Below are 20009 nucleotides of genomic sequence, written 5' to 3' on the forward strand. Positions count from 1 at the left end.
TTTATTTTAAAAGGTATTAAGTTCAAAGAAGTTGTATATAAAAAACATAATATTGAAGTTTGCCTTTTTTTTTTTTTTTTTTTTTTTTTGCAGTTGAGTCTGAATGACCCGAATCAGATCTCAAATCCTATTGAAACCCAATGAAAGCCGTTGATCAGAATGCACCAAGTACGTAGGTAAAAAATAAAAGAGGGGGAGGGGGGGGGTGTTAAAAGAGTAGTTAGTGTACCCGCAACTACTCCATGTAGTGTAGTACTGAAGCCTAGACATTAAATGGAGGAGACAAAAGTATGTGTAATAAGTGTAAGTCTTAACCCAAGTTAAGGAAAAGAACATCTTTTGTGATTGAAAGTGTAGACCCAAGATTATAAAACCAGAGTTAAACACAGACATGTGGTTAAGACAGAGTACCACATGGCCGTAATCCCTGGATTTTTATCATCATCTCTACTCATACTACTACTCCTATACACTCCATTCCATCAATATATCTCTCTTTGATTATCATATGCCACCTAATATTATTATTATTACCCTTTTACAAAAAAATTACTCTCTTTTCTCTTTATAACCCCAACACAAAACAAACATTAATCTTGAGATAATAAAATTAAAGTAAGATTATGGATGTGATAGCAACAACAAACGGTACTACTACCCCAACACCAGGAACAACAGCTGCTTTAATTCTAAGTGTTCCAGAAATGGAGAGAAACGGTGTGTTGAAGAGACCCAAGTACCCTCATGTGGTTGTGGGTTGTGGTGGTGACGTGGTCTACAAGGAATGCTTGAAGAACCACGCTGCGAGTAGCGGGGGACACGCGCTTGATGGCTGCGGTGAGTTCATGCCTGCGAGGACAGCTACTGCTATTGACCCCACCTCGCTCAAGTGTGCTGCTTGTGGCTGTCACCGCAACTTCCACCGCCGGGAGAAGTTGTCACCCACTTCAGCAGCAGCAGCAGCGGCGGCGGCGGCGACAGCTACCACGCGGTTGATCGAGTACCACCCACAGCATCGTCACCATCCTCCGCAACCGCTTCCCACTCTACTCGGGGCTACAAGTCCTGGGTCTGATGATGACCAGTCTCCTCCCCCGATCTCATCTGCTTACTATCCGACATCCGCTCCTCAGATGCTCCTCGCGTTGAGTGACAACGCTAAGATTAACAGCGCATCTGCGGCCGCGGCTGCGGCTGCTGCTGCTGACAGCAACGGGGTTTGTCAGCAGCAACAACAGCAACAGCAGCAGCAGCAGCAGATGTTCAGCAGCGTATCTCCGCATCTTTCAAGCCGAAAGCGGTTTAGGACCAAGTTTAGCCCAGATCAGAAGGAGAGGATGCAGGAGTTTGCTGAGAAATTAGGATGGAAAATGCAAAAGAGTACTGATGAGTTAGTCAAGGGATTTTGTAATGATATTGGTGTTCAAAGAGAGGTGTTTAAGGTGTGGATGCATAACAATAAGAACACTTTTGGAAGGAGATCTGCGTCTAATTACGTCATTACTGCTAGTAATCAAGGTATTAATGATAATGTTAATCCCATTAAAGAGGATTATGAGAATGTTAATGAAAATGGGATCGGAATCGGAGTCGGAAATAGCCACAGCAGCAGCATCAACAACAGCAATTGTATTAGTGATCATCATCAACAACAGTTTAATAACGGGAGGAGTCATCACAGTGCAGCTGCTCCTACTAATGCTTCCTCATCTTCTTCTTAAATTAAAATTACCCCCAATAAATTAAATTAATCTCCCTTGTAATAGTGGGTTTAATTTAGAAGGTAGATCATCATCAACTCCTTTGTAATAGTTGGTTTAATTTCTTGTTTCAACTAGATTTCTTCTTGTTTTATTGATGAGTTTAATTAAGAGGGAAGAAGTGAATCTTAGCTTTTCCTATGTTTAGGTTTGTACTTGGTACTTGATTCTCTTCAAATGACTTGCTAATCCAAGTACTTAATTGATTATTATATAGTAGATGCATAATTTAGCTATTTAATAAAGTTGACGTCTCTTTATGTGGTTGTTGTGCCATGTTTCACCAAATGCAAACCCTAATTATGCTACTTCAATTAATTATTCCCTTTATCGATAGTTCTGTACTGTTTAAATAAATTAAATTAGTATACTCTTCTAAATTTATTACAAGGATCAAATCGGCTATCTTATCTTAGACATATAAGCGTGTCCGAGAGAAGGAAGCAGAAAGCGGTATTAAACAAATACAGAACTTAGGTGGATTGTATTTCCCCATAATTCTAATTATAGCTTTTTGTTACACACATCCAAGATCCAACCGTATTGTTTCCTTTCCCAATACCCACTAAATTAGTGCACAAATTCTCATTATAGACGGACACTATCCGTCTATACGTATAGACGGATACCATTTCCCCTCACAAAATACCCATTTGTCATAAAGTGGGAAACACATGGGGGTGCCCCACCTTGTCCCCTCTATCCATTTTATTAGAGGTCTTTACCCGTTTTTTCGCCCCACCCGTCTATACCAAGACCTATTGAAATTAGTGTTGCCCTATGAGTTGCTATATCATGATAGACCTCTCAAAACCGACCTGGTCCGAAACCAACTCGTAAATAACCCGATTTTTTCAATCCGAACCTGTTCTGACCCATAAATAGTGGGTCAAAATCCGACCCGTAACGGGTTGACCGTTGGGTCAAGACAATATTTCTCCCTTAAAATACACAATGTCAAATGAGTATTGACTTATAAAATTTTGAGGAAAAATATGTATATATGCGGTATGTCACGTCATCACCTCGAACCACATGTCACGTAAAAGTGTGACACGCCATCACTTTCACTATATTACGTCGACCCGTATTCCACGTCGTCACGTCACCACATGCCACTTCATCCCCTTGAAGTGTGTGCCACACCATTACTTTCAACGTATTACATCGAACCGCATTCCACGTCAGCACTATCACGCCATCACCTCTGATCACAAGTCACATCATCACTTCGAAGTGTGTGCCACCCCCATCACTTTCATCGTATTACATCGAACTACACTCCACGTCAGCACTGCCACGTCATCACCTCGAAGTGTGTGCCACACCGTCACTTTCATTGTATTACGTTGAACCGCACTCCACATCAGCACTGCCACCTAATCACTCCAAATCACATGCCACATCATCATTGTCATCTTATTTGAGTTTCACTGTCGTACTTAGCGAGTTAGTGAGGGTAATGGTGTTGATAACTATGGTGATGGTGGTGGTGATGGCAAGAATGGTGATAATTAAGTTGACCAAGACGAGTAAGGGAAGACATAACGTATAAATGTTAGGAATTACGTTATAAAAACAGTTTTAAAAAATGTTAGTAAAAGATGTTGGTCGACCCGTTTTTTTACCCGAACTCGACCCGAAACCCGTATAGATTTGACCCGCATTTTACCCGAATCCAAAACTACCCGACCCGTAACCCGCCCGTTCCATCTGTTTGACAGGTCTGATCATGAGTCATCACTCTAAGTTTTACTCGTTACTCCTGTACTTTATTCTTCCTCCCCTCCTATTCTCTAAGATTTTTTACATTAGTTTTGGGAAAAAAAATTAGTGGCATAATGATAGGTGGATATAAATGAACAGAAGGTTTCCCTTCAGACGGTCAATTCCGCCTGAAGTCTTCACACGAGTTATATGTGACCATTTTATGGTCAGATGTGACCATATAAAATGGTCACTTGTTTAGGTAAAAATGTGATCATTTTCAAATGGTTATATACATCCCGTCTGAAGGCTTCAGATGTAACACCCTTAATTTCCGTAATATAATTCTATAATTTTATTTTCCCATATTTTATATTTTATTTTTCGGGAAAATATCCGTTTGTTGTCTTTTGGGCTCGTTGGGCTCGAAAAATGGTGAAGACCCATTCCTTCATTGGGTTTCACGTGATTTTGGTGGTTATGGGTGAATTTTGGGCCTAAGCTTAGAATAAACCCATGAGTTTCTCTATAAATAAAAGGGGAAACCAAACCCTTGCTCTTCTTTTCTCATAATTCTCACAAAACCCTAAACCTAAATTCTCTCCTCCTCCTTCCTCCTCGTGCCGCGCGCCCCTTCCTAGGGTTTCGTGCCGTTCTTCCTCTTCCTCCTTCCTTCATCATCTTTCGTGCTTAGATCGATCCGACTTCTTGGATTTATCTATCCTCTTCGTAAGTTTTATGTTTTTCGCGTAGTTTTTATAGTCTATAGTTTATATATATATATATATATATAAGTATATTTATTAGTTTCGTTATCTTTGGCACGTGGATGATTTCAATGAAGGCGTGGAAGTTGCTCCTGGAGAAGACGTTTATATCGTTGAAGACGATCTCTAGGGTTTATTTGCTTAATAAGGTAACTAGGTGTTTTCTTTTAATTGTGTTTATGCCAATTGATGTAATTAATATGATTTAATGATTGTCTTGTATGATTGGTATGTGTTAGATTGTTTATTATCATGTTAATTGTGTTTTCGCATGTTTGTATATGTTTTAATGTATTAATTATGTATCGTATGTTGTTTATGTGTTTATTATGGGTGTCATGTGCGTAATTAGGGTTTACGAATCAAACCCTAGTGGCGGCATGATAGGCGGCCAAGGGTGCTCTCCAAAGTTATAGCTAAAGCTAGTATAACCTTGATGATGATTCATGAGTTATAGCTAAAGTTAATACAACTTTGGGTGGCTACTCTAGTTATGGCTGAAGCTACTATAACGTTGAAGTACGAGTTAAGGTTATAGCTGAAACTAACATACCCTGAGATTTATGGCTCAAGGTTATGGTTGGAACTAGTATAACTTTGAGTTTCGTGTCAAAGTTATAGTTGAGGTAAGTATAACTTCAAGTCGTATATGTTGAAGTTATAGTAGAGGTTACTATAACCTCGCATCCAAGAGTTTATGTTATGGTTAGGGTTACTATAACATTGAATGGTTATTGTTAAAGTTATAGCTGAAGTTAGTATAACATTGGTTGCTTATACTTGTTTCATATGTTGTATTGTGTTCAACGTGTTATGTCCTTGTGTTGCATATATCTTTGGCTACTCTTGTTCATATGATAAGTAGGATGGTCAGTATACTATCCTATGAGTTGAGTCGTGATGTTGTTCACGCATGTTAGTACAGTCGGTTATACTGTGCATTTGTTTGTTGGCTAGTTTGAATAGATTACGGTAGTTACGGTTATGTGCTATCGGAATGAACCAAAGCCACCCGTTGATGCGGGATTTATTTGGTCTGTGTTCGGGATTGGGCAGAGGCAGTGGTTATACGCTCTGTTCCCCGACTGTCGTTCGGTTTACCGAGAGTCTGGCCAGGTCTTAGACATATAGGCAGTGGTTATACGCTATACATAGTACCGTGGAGGCAGTGGTTATACGCTCCACACCGATGGAGGCAGTGGTTATACGCTCCGTCAGCTAGACGCAGTGGTTATACGCTCTGGCAAGTTAGAGGCAGTGGTTATACGCTCTAACGGGTTTTTGCTCTATTCGCTATGCTTTGTTGCTAGCTTTGTGCCTTCTGTTGCTGTGGATTGTGTGTCACTATGTTTGCTATGCTTTAATGCTAGCTTTGTGCCTTAGGTTGTTGTGAGTCGTTTGTCACTACTAGTATTGTAAGTGTTCCTGGTCTAGTGGTTACATATGGTCTAGGTATGGTCTAGGTATGCATGATTGCAATCGTCTAAGGTTGATAAGACATGGTAAGCTTTGTTGGTTTTTCATGTGTATAGATGATCTCGCATGTTTACTAGTTTTGCATTTCAATTGTTAATGATTGTTGGTTATATTCAATTGTTGTAAACATGACTGGGAGAGCATCTAGTTACTCCTGACTGAATTGTCGACCCCCTTTTCAGGTTGTTCAGTTTGTTGCTGTTTTGGATGATAAATTAGGACTTTACTTTTTGTTTTAAGAACCTTTGAATAATGTATTAGGTGTTTTGGTTTAGTAGCGAACCGGATTGGTCAGGTGTTTCCGCCACCTTGACCCTTTTATCAGTATCGTACTCTGATATTCTTTTTATATAAGTTTTTCCCTTGTTTTATAATCCGGGTTGTTACAGTTGGTATCAGAGCGAACACGCTCCCAACTCTCGCTTAGTTGATGACTAAAATAAATGACCTAGTTAATGAGTGAGAGTAAATGGGGTAGAAACCAATAGGATTGGTTGGTTTTCTTATGTTGTAAAGTGTATGAGTAGTTGTTTGGAGTGGTACTTAGGTTCTACCACTTATAACGAGATTTCGTTCTTGCAGACGGTGCGTAACGCTAATGGTGAGACCGATGCTGACCGCATTAGGAGACTAGAGGCCGCTTTGGCATCTATGGCCGAAGGTTTCACCAACCACCTCAACAACAACAACAACAACAACAACAACAACAACAACAACAACAACAACAACAACAACAACAACAACAACAACAACAACAACAACCATCCACAACCGACTGTGTTTGATCGCTTTGCTCGTCATCGTCCTCCGACTTATGACGGTGCGAATAATCCTACTGCTTTGGAGGCTTGGATTCGAGAGATCGAGAAGATGTTCCTTGCTACTGGATGTCCTGAGGATCAGAAGGTAGATATCGCCACCTATTATCTGAAGGACGAGGCCGACAACTGGTGGGCTCTTGCTAGAGCTGGTTTGGAAGTTCAGCCAGGATATGGTTTGGCTCTTTTCTCTAAGGCTCTAAAGAAAAGGTTTTATCCTGAGGAGTTGCGCTGGCAGAAGGAGCAGGAGTTCCTTCGTCTACAACAAGGTTCCATGACCGTTGAGGAGTACACCAACAAGTTCGTGAAGCTGTCGCATTTCGTTACTTCTGTAGCTATGGACGAGGTTTCAAGGACTCGTCGCTATGAGAAGAATCTAGCTCCTAAGGTCCGGACTGCTATGTCTGGCATTCCTTCAACTTCTTTCTAGCAGGCTTATGATCGTGCTCTTAGCATTTATGATTCGGTTCTTGGTACCGAGGCTGAGGAGAGTGCAAAGAGTAAGTTCGTGAAGAGGCCTTATGTTGCTCCTACTGCTTCCCAGAAGAAGCAGAAGTTCGAGGCTCGTCCGTATGCTTCCCGTGATCAGAACCAGTTCAGGAAAAACGAGTGGTGTTTTCGTTGCGGAAAAGCTTACCACCCAGGTACGAGTTGCGCTCCTGGCACTCCTATCACATGTTTCACGTGCAAAGCTCCGGGACACAAGGCTGTTGATTGTCCCCAAAAGCATAAGTTTGATGCTCCTAAGGCTGATGCTGCGAAGACTGGTCGAGTGTTTGTGATGAGTCGTGCTGAAGCAGATGCTAATCCAGATGTGGTTACGGGTACCTTTCTCGTTCATTCTTTATCTGCTTTTGTTCTTTTTGATACGGGTGCATCGATGTCTTTCGTATCCGAATCCTTTTTCGTCCGTGCTGGACTCTCTTCTTCTTCATCTGTTCATACCTCTATATCCCTTCCTACGGGTGAGATTGTTTCTTGCTCCGTTCTTTTCAAGGACGTACCTGTCAGTATCGCAGGGGCGATCCTTCCTGCCGATCTCGTCCAATTCAAACTCGGAGAGTTTGATGTGATTTTGGGTATGGATTGGTTATCTTGCAATGACGCTAGGTTCCTATGTCGTGATCAAAAGATCGTGCTTAAGAGTCCCACAGGTTCGAGGGTTTCTTATCAGGGTGTTAGGGTTACACCTACGGTCAAGTGGGTATCTGCTTTGAAGATGGTTAACTTGGGTAGAAAGGGTCATCAGATCTATCTGTGCAGTGTCCATGGTGTTTCAGTTGAACCTAAGTTAGAGGATATCCCTGTGGTTAGGGAGTTTCCCGATGTCTTTCCTGAGGATCTACCTGGTATTCCTCCTGAGCGAGATGTGGAGTTCTCGATTGAGGCTGCCTGGAAAACTGGTCCCATTTCGAAAGCTCCTTATCGTATGGCACCAGCTGAGTTACAAGCACTCAAGAAGCAACTTGAGGAGATGATCGATAAGGGTTTTATCCGACCGAGTGCTTCGCCGTGGGGTGCTCCTGTTTTGTTCGTCAAGAAGAAAGATGGTAGTATGCGGTTGTGCATCGACTATCGTGAGCTGAACAAGGTTACTATCAAGAATAAGTATCCTTTGCCGAGGATCGAGGATTTGTTTGATCAACTCCGTGGTGCGAGTGTGTTCTCGAAGATCGATCTGAGGTCTGGTTACCATCAGATTCCAGTTAGGAATGAGGATATTCCTAAGACTGCTTTTCGTTCAAGGTATGGCCACTATGAGTTCGTGGTGATGCCGTTTGGGTTGACAAATGCACCTGCCGTTTTCATGGATCAGATGAACCGCACTTTCAGCGAGTATTTGGATAAGTGTGTCGTGGTGTTCATAGACGACATACTGATTTACTCGAGAGATGAGGCTGAACACGAGAATCACCTTCGTGTTATCTTGGAAATTCGTGCGAAGCGTAGTGGTATGCTAAGTTCTCAAAGTGCGAGTTTTGGTTAAAGGAAGTTACCTTCTTGGGTCATGTGATATCCGGCGATGGAGTTATGGTTGATCCGTCGAAGATTCGAGCCGTGGTCGATTGGGAAAGTCCAAAGAATGTGAACGAGGTTCGGAGTTTCCTTGGTGTAGCTGGGTACTATCGTCGGTTTGTACACGATTTTTCTAAGATTGCGAGACGATGACTCAGTTAATGAAGAAGGAATCCAAGTTCATTTGGACTGAGGCTTGTGATGCTGCTTTTCAAGAGTTGAAGAAAAGGTTGACTACCGCTCCTGTGTTGACTCTACCAGAAGAGGGTGTTGAGTTCGATGTTTTCTGCGACGCGTCGAAGTTTGGGTTGGGTTGTGTCTTGATGCAGAAGGGTAAAGTTGTGGCTTATGCTTCCCGTCAGTTGAAGGTTCACGAGACGAACTATCCGACTCACGATCTTGAGTTAGCAGCGGTGGTGTTTGCACTTAAGTTGTGGCGACACTACTTGTATGGAGTCTCTTGCAACTTTTATACGGATCATAAGAGCTTGAAGTATATCTTCACTCAGAGAGATCTTAACATGAGGTAGAGACGTTGGTTAGAGCTGCTTAACGACTACCAGATTGAGCTGAAGTATCATGAGGGTAAGGCAAACGTGGTTGCCGATGCTTTGAGTCGCAAGGTGTGTCATGGTATGAGATCTGTGTTGGTGTTACCTGATGACTTGAGTCAAGAGTTCCAGAAGATGAGCCTTGAGGTAGTTCTTCCTGGTACTTTAGATTTGAGTGCGATGGTTGCTGAACCCGAGATCCTTCATGAGATCCGAGTTAAGCAAAGAGAGGATGAATACTTAGAAGGAGTTCGAGTCGCTTTAAGCGAAGGGCGCGCCAAAGACTTCGACGTTGGACCTGATGATGGTCTTCGATTCCAAGGTCGTTGGTGTGTGCCTAGCTGTGAGGTCTTAAACTGTAAGATTCTCAAGGAGGCTCATAGTACTCCCTATTCGGTTCATCCTGGTGGTGATAAGATGTATATGGATCTGAAGTTAAAGTTTTGGTGGCCTGGTATGAAGAAAGAGATCGCCGAGTTTGTGAGTTGTTGCTTGGTTTGTCAGAAGGTCAAGTTCGAACATCAGAGACCTGGTGGTCTACTGCAACCTTTGGAGATTCCCACATGGAAATGGGATTCGATTTCGATGGACTTCGTCATGGGTTTGCCGAGGTCGCCGAGAGGAATGAATGCGATTTGGGTCGTGGTTGATCATTTGACTAAGGTCGCGCATTTTATTCCAATGAAGGAGACTTGGAGTCTCGAGGAACTAGCGAATGCTTATCAGCGAGAGATCATTCGTCTTCATGGGGTTCCTAAAGATATCATCTCTGACCGTGATCCGAGGTTTTGTTCTCAGTTTTGGAAGAAGCTTCAGTTGGCTTTGGGTAGTGAGCTTAAGAAAAGTACAGCTTTTCATGCGGCAACTAATGGTCAGACTGAGCGTACGATTCAAACGCTTGAGGATATGTTGCGAGCTTGCGCTTTGGAGTTCCAAGTTAGTTGGGAGAAGAGTTTACCGCTTGTGGAGTTCTCCTACAACAACAGTTACCAAGCTAGTATTCAGATGGCTCCGTTTGAGGCACTTTATGGAAGGAAGTGTCGTAGTCCTTTGTGTTGGGACGATTCTAGTGAGGCTGTCGTTCTTGGTCCAGAGTTGGTTTAGGAATCGATTGAGCAAGTGAGGTTGATCCGCGTGAAGCTTAAGGCCGCCCAGGATCGACAGAAGACGTATGCAGACTTGCGGCGTAGGCCGATTGAGTTTGAGGTTGGCGATAAAGTTTTTCTTAAAGTTTCGCCGATGAAAGGTGTTAAGAGATTTGGGCTTAAGGGCAAGCTTAGTCCTAAGTACATTGGACCGTATGAGATGCTCGAGAGAGTTGGCGAGGTAGCCTATAGGTTGGCTTTACCTCCGAATCTGTCGAAGGTTTACGATGTTTTCCATGTGTCGCAGTTGCGTCGTTATCGCTGTGATCCTTCTCATGTTCTGCAGGCTGATGTTATCGAGGTTGAGCCTAACCTGACTTATGAGGAACGTCCTGTTCGCATTTTGGAACGTCAGGAGAAGAGGTTAAGGAATAAGGTTGTACCCTTGGTTCGGGTTCTGTGGAGGAGTCAGAAGTTTGAGCAAGAGACTTGGGAAACCGAAGCGTCTATGCGAGAGAAGCATCCACATCTTTTCGAGTGAGGTAGTTCTCTTATCAAGTTTCGAGAACGAAACTTCTTTTTAGGGGGTTGGATTGTAACACCCCTAATTTCCGTAATATAATTCTATAATTTTATTTTCCCATATTTTATATTTTATTTTTCGGGAAAATATCCGTTTGTTGTCTTTTGGGCTCGAAAAACGGTGAAGACCCATTCCTTCATTGGGTTTCACGTGATTTTGGTGGTTATGGGTGAATTTTGGGCCTAAGCTTAGAATAAACCCATGAGCTTCTCTATAAATAAAAGGGGAAACCAAACCCTTCCTCTTCTTTTCTCATAATTCTCACAAAACCCTAAACCTAAATTCTCTCCTCCTCCTTCCTCCTCGTGCCGTGCGCCCCTTCCTAGGGTTTCGTGCCGTTCTTCCTCTTCCTCCTTCCTTCATCATCTTTCGTGCTTAGATCGATCCTACTTCTTGGATTTATCTATCCTCTTCGTAAGTTTTATGTTTTTCGCGTAGTTTTTATAGTCTATAGTTTATATATATATATATATATAAGTATATTTATTAGTTTCGTTATCTTTGGCACGTGGATGATTTCAATGAAGGCGTGGAAGTTGCTCCTGGAGAAGACGTTTATATCGTTGAAGACGATCTCTAGGATTTATTTGCTTAATAAGGAACTAGGTGTTTTCTTTTAATTGTGTTTATGCCAATTGATGTAATTAATATGATTTAATGATTGTCTTGTATGATTGGTACGTGTTAGATTGTTTATTATCATGTTAATTGTGTTTTCGCATGTTTGTATATGTTTTAATGTATTAATTATGTATCGTATGTTGTTTATGTGTTTATTATGGGTGTCATGTGCATAATTAGGGTTTACGAATCAAACCCTAGTGGCGGCATGATATGCGGCCAATGGTGCTCTCCAAAGTTATAGCTAAAGCTAGTATAACCTTGATGATGATTCATGAGTTATAGCTAAAGTTAATACAACTTTGGGTGGCTACTTTAGTTATGGCTGGAGCTACTATAATGTTGAAGTACGAGTTAAGGTTATAGCTGGAACTAACATACCCTGAGATTTATGGCTCAAGGTTATGGTTGGAACTAGTATAACTTTGAGTTTCGTGTCAAAGTTATAGTTGAGGTAAGTATAACTTCAAGTCGTATATGTTGAAGTTATAGTAGAGGTTACTATAACCTCGCATCCAAGAGTTTATGTTATGGTTAGGGTTACTATAACATTGAATGGTTATTGTTAAAGTTATAGCTGAAGTTACTATAACATTGGTTGCTTATACTTGTTTCATATGTTGTATTGTGTTCAACGTGTTATGTCCTTGTGTTGCATATATCTTTGGCTACTCTTGTTCATATGATAAGTAGGATGGTCAGTATACTATCCTATGAGTTGAGTCGTGATGTTGTTCACGCATGTTAGTACAGTCGGTTATACTGTGCATTTGTTTGTTGGCTAGTTTGAATAGATTACGGTAGTTACGGTTATGTGCTATCGGAATGAACCAAAGCCACCCGTTAATGCGGGATTTATTTGGTCTGTGTTCGGGATTGGGCAGAGGCAGTGGTTGTACGCTCTGTTCCCCGAGTGTCGTTCGGTTTACCGAGAATCTGGCCAGGTCTTAGACATATAGGCAGTGGTTATACGCTATACATAGTACCGTGGAGGCAGTGGTTATACGCTCCACACCGATGGAGGCAGTGGTTATACGCTCCGTCGCTAGAGAGCGTGGTTATACGCTCTGGCAAGTTAGAGGCAGTGGTTATACGCTCTAACGGGCGTTCGCTCTATTCGTTATGCTTTGTTGCTAGCTTTGTGCCTTCTGTTGCTGTGGATTGTGTGTCACCATGTTTGTTATGCTTTAATGCTAGCTTTGTGCCTTAGGTTGTTGTGGGTCGTTTGTCACTACTAGTCTTGTAAGTGTTCCTGGTCTAGTGGTTACATATGGTCTAGGTATGATCTAGGTATGCATGATTGCAATCGTCTAAGGTTGATAAGACATGGTAAGCTTTGTTGGGTTTTCATGTGTATAGATGATCTCGCATGTTTACTAGTTTTGCATTTCAATTGTTAATGATTGTTGGTTATATTCAATTGTTGTAAACATGACTGGGAGAGCATCTAGTTACTCCCGACTGAATTGTCGACCCCCTTTTCAGGTTGTTCAGTTTGTTGCTGTTTTGGATGATTTCTTGCTGGGAAGTTCTGTGCGGCGAGATGAATAATAAATTAGGACTTTACTTTGTGTTTTAAGAACCTTTGAATAATGTATTAGGTGTTTTGGTTTTAGTAGCGAACCAGATTGGTCAGGTGTTTCAGCCACCTTGACCCTTTTATCAGTATCGTACTCTGATATTCTTTTTATATAAGTTTTTCCCTTGTTTTATAATCCGGGTTGTTACATCAGATGGAAATGCTCATCTGAAATGAGAATTTATGATAAATAAAAGTAAGTGAGAGAATATTGGACCACAATTTATTATAAGCGGTTTGCGATATATATATCATCCAACACGCTTTTTGGCAGATTGACCAAAACGACCTTGTCACAATTCTACTCTCACTTTTTCTCTCAGAAAATTCTCCCAAAACCAAATGAAACTAATAAACTAAAAAAAATACATTTTAAAAATCGAAATCAATGCCAGACCCCCAATATTCGGTAAGTTAATTGAGTTGTAATCAATCGAATTGTAATTTTTTTTTACGTTCGAATCCACATGACATTTCATAATTATGTTTTTACGTTCGTATTCAAGCATTGCGTAAATGTAATTATTTTACCCCGATTACGAAATATCGTTAACGTTCCATAAGAATCTTCACAAGTGGGTGGGATGTTGATACCCAACAATCATCCATGAACCAAACGTTGAGTCTCACCGTCCCGCCATGGTCAGACGTGGACACTTGACGTCCCTCCATGGAAGACATTGATATTCAATATCCAATCCATGGTTGGACGTTGATTCTCACACTACAAAAAAAAACGCGTGTTAGTGACGGCCCTACCGACGGAAAAAAGAGGCCGTCAGAAAACACGGGTTACCGATGGATTTGTGACGGAATTTCCGTCGGTAACGTTTCCTGACGGACAATCCGTCAGTAAATATTGGCGCGTTGACAAAGTCAATGGCGCTAAAAAACCTGTGACAGAAATTCCGTCAGTAATTCCATAAAACTGACGGAATTTTCGTCATTTCTAGTCACATGCAACATTGGAGGACAGCTGGAAAGAGTTAGCATACCTGACGGAATATCCGTCAGTATTTTGAAAAAACTGACGGAATATCCGTCAGTGGGTCAATTATTAGTTGATTTCAGTGTGTGACAGGGTGTCACAATAATTGTCCTACTGACGGATATTCCGTCAGAATTTCTGCTTTAACTGACGTGTACAGTCACTTGCATTATTTTCTGATAAAGTGAACTTATGACGGAATTTCCGTCAGTTAAATAGGAATACTGACGGAATTTTCGTCAGGATTTCTATTTAACCGACGGAATTTCCGTCAGATGTTTCTATTATCTGAAACACGCGAAGAGTTTCTCCTTCACTTTACCAAAATTCCCCCAAATCAATTAAAATTGCCTTAACCCTAACCTCCTTAAAACCCGACACCACCACCACCCTCCTCCACTTCCGGCGCCACCACCACCACCACCAACACCACCACGCCGTCGCCGTCACTATAAGGTAATTAACTTTATCGGTTTTTCCTCTCTCCTTTATCTTTTTCCTTCTCCTTCATCCTTTTCCTTCTCCTTTTCTTATTTACTTTTTTTTTGTCCATAGCAGCCCGCCGCCGTCGCCGACCCACGTCCGCCGCCGACAACCCCTGCCGCCGACCCCACGTCCGCCGCCTGCCGCCACTGCCCCTTTTTTTTTTTTTTTTTGTCAAGTTAATTAGGTATTACTCCTTTTAATTTTTTTAATTAGTTTAATTAATTTAGATTATTAGTTATTGTTTTAATTGTTGTTGAAAAAGGGTTGGTGTTGATGCATGTTGACTTAGGATAGAAGCCAATGTTGTGACGGATGTATGTTGTTAATGTATGTTGTTAATTTAGATTATTAGTTATATATTTTTTTTAATGTATGCATGTTGACTTAAGATAAATATTTGATTTTATTGTTAAAAATTAGATTATTGTTAAATGTTAGTTAGAATAGATATGAATTAGACTAGATATGTAAAATGAAAAGTAAATCATGTTAGTTTATGTTAATTGAAAAAGTAGCCATTGTTGTATGTTTTGTTTTTAATATTGTTAAAATTATTGTTCATATTGAACTAGTACCCGTTCAAAAATTACTCTCTAGGAGTAATTTTTGAATAGTCCCCGTTTTGGGACTGTCTTTGTACATTTTAAGTCACTTAGGTAGTAAACATGTGCTTGTGATTTGTTAATGAGAAAAGAGTTTGGTGACAATTCCTTTAATGTTCTCTAAATGCATATGTAGAGTAATTATTTATTCTATATTGTGTATTTGGAGAACGGATGGGAATTGCTGCCGAATTTTTTTTCTCATTAATAAATCACAAGTACATGTTTGCTAGTGACTTAAAACATACATTGATGGGTTTAGGTTGGAGTGATAAGGACCCAATTCAAAGAAATACAATATTTATATTGGTTAAAATGTTAAATTATTGTGTATTATGCTTGATTTTGATCGTTGTTAGGTTATTATCTTTTTTAATGACATATATAAATGTGTAGATATATAATAACATGAAAAGATTAGAACGGCAGTGGTTGTATGAAAGATTAGACGAAAAAAAGAAACCCAAGAAAGCATTTGCAGAGGGGGTGAAAGAGTTTATTAAATTCGCGGAAGGAAGTAGTGAGTACAAGAATTTAGGTGAAATTGAAACAAGGTTATATTGACTCTTGGTGGATGAAGCAGGATAATCACTATACTATTCAGCAAGGCTATTCTTGGTTGGGGGGCCTTTTTGGGCAGCAGGTTCCTTGGTATCATTTTGTGTGGAATAGGTATAGTTTACCTAAGCATTGTTTTATGGGATGGGTTGCAGTTCAGGGGAGGTTATTAACAAAGGATAGGTTGATGAATATGCATATATGCCAGGATTCTGTGTGTGTACTTTGTGGTAATGATGGAGAAGACCACGCTCATCTCTTTTTTGGATGCACATTCAGCAGTTTATGTCTGCAGCAACTGAACAATGTGTTGAGGACTCAGGTGCCTGTTACAGGGTATGTTGAATGGTGGACTCATAAACGATTTCAGAGTTTGTTCAGAAAGCAGGTTGTGGCAGCTTGTTTACAAGGTCTTGTTTACTATATTTGGGATGCAAGGAACAGATGTAGGATTGAGCATGTAGTCCCTCGGCCTGAAAAGATTGTCAAATTAGTTAAGGGGGCTATAATGTTGAGGTTGCAGAGGATGTGTAAGGGCAGAGAGAAGGAACGGTATAGGCAGTTTTTTCATTAGTTTTGATGTACTGTTATCCTTCAATTTCGTTAAAACGATGATGATGTAATTGGTTGGTCAATGGTTTATAATATTACTTACATTTTACCAAAAAAAAAGATGAAAGTAAATTAATGAAAACAAAGAAAGACAAATAAAGGAGATGTAAACAATTGATTAAAGGCACTAGGGTGTCATGGGTTCATAGGGGATTCATGAGAGTTGATCATACGAACATGTTCTCAATTATATAGCAATCACTTATTGTTGTGATGGGATCGAGTTGGTGTATAAGCTTACAATCCCTAAGAAGGTTTGGGTCCTGGAGCCGAATCGATTAGATTGTACAACACCTACAAGTCGACTTAATCCTTCCTATTCAACTATATGCATGGTCTAATGAGGCTCGAGTTGGTGTATAAGCTTACAAGCCTTATTGAAAAGATAGGAGATGGGTAAAAAATGCAAGGATTCATAGGCTCGCATTTCATCAAACATAACATGTGCATAAGTTGAAATCACAACAAGCAAGCAATTTAATTATGAAAACATATTAGATTAAGCATGAATCATTCCTCATGTTGGTTTCCCCTAATTCCCCATTAACCCTAGCTAAGGAAACTACTCACTCATTATCAAGTTTAACATGTTAATAAGGTTGTCAATCATACTAACAAGGCAAAACATGATGAATAAATGAAAGTGATTAACAATAATTAAACAAGGTTAAGAGAGAATTATACCTATGAAGATGCTTCCAAATAATAATGCAAATAATGATAGAATTACTTGATGATGGATGGAAGGTGATACGTGCATTTTATATAGTCCTTTTTGGCCTTTTTATGCACGTATTTCTATGCTATTATCGTAGTTTTATGCTACGAAATGCCCCGAATATGCTACTTTGGTTTGTTTTGTCTTATTTGCAAGAATGAACCAGAAAGTAGTGAAATCGAGCCTTTTACCGTCCGTTTAGCAGGCATTTGGAGGAAGAGTGAATTTGGAGCGGGAATGTAGCTATTTTGAGATGCGCAAAGAAGAAAGATAGCTAGGCGAGCAAAGGAAGAACTTCAAATTGCTAGTGCCTAATTTGAAGAGCCATATCTCGAGTTCTAAAACTGATATTCAGGTTATTAGAGTTGGAGATGAAAGCTTGTCCTCTTAGCTTTCCAACGCCACCGGAATCGCCCTGTTTGCCCAAGTAACGAAGAAATGGCAGCCGTTTGAAGTTCAGTGCGCAAAGCAGGAAATTGTGCGCTGGAAAGTACTCGATCGAGTACAGTTATGTGTCGATCGAGTCCTTTTTCTACTCGATCGAGTAGTTGCATTTTAGGATTTACTCGATCGAGTAGATTTTCTATTCGATCAAGTGGTTTAAGCTTTATTTTACTCGATCGAGTAGTTTAAAAGCACTCGATCGAGTGGTTTGCTATTGGGCTCGGGATTTTTAGTCCGTGATTGGGTTTATGTTTGTAAAATCTCGCTTCCCTATATAAAGGAAGTCGGGATTAGGTCATAATTATCCTGGATACTACTAGGACGATGCATCTATCACATTTCATGCTTTTCCTTCTCTCTTTTCTCTATTAAACACTTTTCCACCATTCTTTTCCGGATCTCTTAATCAGTAATTCCTTTCCTTATTCTTTTTCTTCCTTTACTTTATTTTTAATTTATGATGTTGTTTATTCCTTTATTTTTCGCTCTTGCTCTTCCCTTATCTATGTTTAGCTAATTCCGCTACTAGGCTTTAGGGGAGTTGATGAACCGATGTTAATTGCTAATTAGGTTTACGGATTTGTCGTTGTTGTTAAGTCTATGTTGTTAATCACTGCTTTAATTGTTTCTAGCTATTTGAATCGATGCATTTAGCCTACTTAATATTGGTAAGCCTTGACCTAGACCGAAAGGTTGGAAGGGGTGAGACCCGCAGTGAACAATAGGATGCTTTAGTGAGGGCGAAAGTTAAGCTAATAGTATTTTAGGGCGAATTGAGACCGAAAGGAGATATTCGTTGACCCTTAGACCGACACATCGACTAATTTGTGACCTTATCTGCAATTGACTGACGTTCATTGATTACCCGAAATCCTAGTCCTCTGTCCCTTTCTTGTTAATTCCTCTTTTTCCCTTTTCTCTTGCTTTATATTATTAGTTTAGTCAAAATATTTCAAACCCCCAGACTGTGACATAGACAGACCGAGTAGACAAGTGAATAGTGACAGCCTCCCTGTGAAGATCGACCCTACTTACCGCTGACTTCTGTTAGTTGTACTTAGGTATTTATTTTTGGTACATAACGAGCGTATCAAATTTTGGCACCGTTGCCGGGGAGGCAACTATTTTATTTGCTTGTTTATTTTTGTCTGTCTTTAGCCTCAAGGGATTAATTCCTTGAGGCAGTTCTCATCTTTTTCTCTAGTGTTGTTTTGATAGGTAAAATATCGTCAAAGGGAAGGCTTGAGTACCTTTGATCTTGGCCATAGAGAGTAATGAAATGTCATCTTGGTTCGTTTTGGATGACGATTTTGATGAGGACAATGATTACGGTGAATCTCCACTTATCAAAGCAGAGTTGGATGCTTTAGAGGCTGCGATATATGGGACAGAACCCACAAAGGAGGGAGATGAGAAGGTAGCTGAGTCAGTACTTATTCCTAGCACGGAAGAGGTAATATACTCTTTTGTCAATGATTCCGACGTTAGGAGCAATCAACCTGAGGTAATTAACGATAATTATTTTATTATTGGTATAAAAAGTACACTACCTTATATGACCTATGGTTTGTATTTCAATACTCCACCCCCTCCCAGTTGGATAAATAAGTTAATAATGTTTCACCGTATTTGTCATCGGAAATTTGTTAGGCTCAGACGATACTTTAGATTTCTTTCATATGCTCCTTTTTTATTTTGGTGCTACTTATGCTCCTGTGTAGCACATGCGCAGTTATATGATCTACTATTAAGAGCTTGAGTTGCTTTGATTCTGACTGACTGGAGTAGCTGTCGAGGAAAAGAAGGTCGAGCTGGGACCTGACTGAAACTAGCGCTACCTGGGAGGCAACCCGGAGATTTTTATTTTCAGTTGTTTTTCGAACATTTCAGTTTTTATTTTGTTTAATAATCGGTTCTCTCGATCGAGTTTTCTTGCTTTGATTCGCCTCCAGTGACGATGTCCTGCAGCTGTTTGTGACCTCCCATGTTGCTGTCTGGTTTGGGGAGGTCCCTACTTCGCGTAATCTTGTGAGCTTTCCTCATTTCCACTCTCTCCTTTTAGTTTGCATTTCCTTTCCCTGTTTTAAGTACAATGAGGGCATTGTACGATTTGGTTTGGGGAGGTTATGCATCCATATCTGTGTCTGCATCTTGTTTTTATTTGCATTTCTGTTATCACGTTTAATTTTCGTATTGCATTGTTGTTTATTTTTATAAAATTCAAAAATCTCATAAAAATTAGAAAATTTCAAAATTCAAAAAAAATTTCACGTTTATTTTTGCATATAGGTTGAGTCGGAACGGTCAATTTCGATGATGAAATTGCTCTGCAATTGTCTTTTTGCTTAAGCCTTGCATTAAACTGTTATCTTTTAGCTCTGTCTTATTGCATATCTACGAGTTAATGTTAAAATTTAGCTGAACGAATAGACTTGACCTGAAATTTTGGCAACCTACTTATAATTTCTAAGGATTAGAGCATTATAAACTGGTGTCATTTATGACCGGTTTCATATAGGATTGTGAGTAGTTACTCCATGCATAGCATGTTCATTAATTTGCACGTATATGAAATTCAATTGCTTTTTGCCGTCATACATTCGGGTTAGTGGTTGGTGTCACATGCAGGGAGGTGCTT

At 40.2% G+C, this 20009-nt stretch overlaps 1 protein-coding gene across 1 annotated transcript; it reads left to right on the top strand.

Moving 5' to 3' along the window:
* Positions 1 to 243: 243 nt before the first annotated feature.
* On the top strand, positions 244 to 1972 carry LOC141611830 (zinc-finger homeodomain protein 9-like). The gene has a single exon (XM_074430467.1). The coding sequence runs from the start codon at positions 624 to 626 to the stop codon at positions 1719 to 1721; it is 1098 nt and encodes a 365-aa protein (XP_074286568.1). The 5' UTR covers positions 244 to 623; the 3' UTR covers positions 1722 to 1972.
* Positions 1973 to 20009: the final 18037 nt, after the last annotated feature.

This window comes from Silene latifolia, chromosome 11, assembly GCF_048544455.1.
Source record: "Silene latifolia isolate original U9 population chromosome 11, ASM4854445v1, whole genome shotgun sequence".
NCBI classification, from domain to species: Eukaryota; Viridiplantae; Streptophyta; class Magnoliopsida; order Caryophyllales; family Caryophyllaceae; genus Silene; species Silene latifolia.

Excerpts from the sequence above, each read along its gene's own strand:
- LOC141611830 (XM_074430467.1), top strand. The coding sequence starts at position 624 with ATGGATGTGATAGCAACAACAAACGGTACTACTACCCCAACACCAGGA.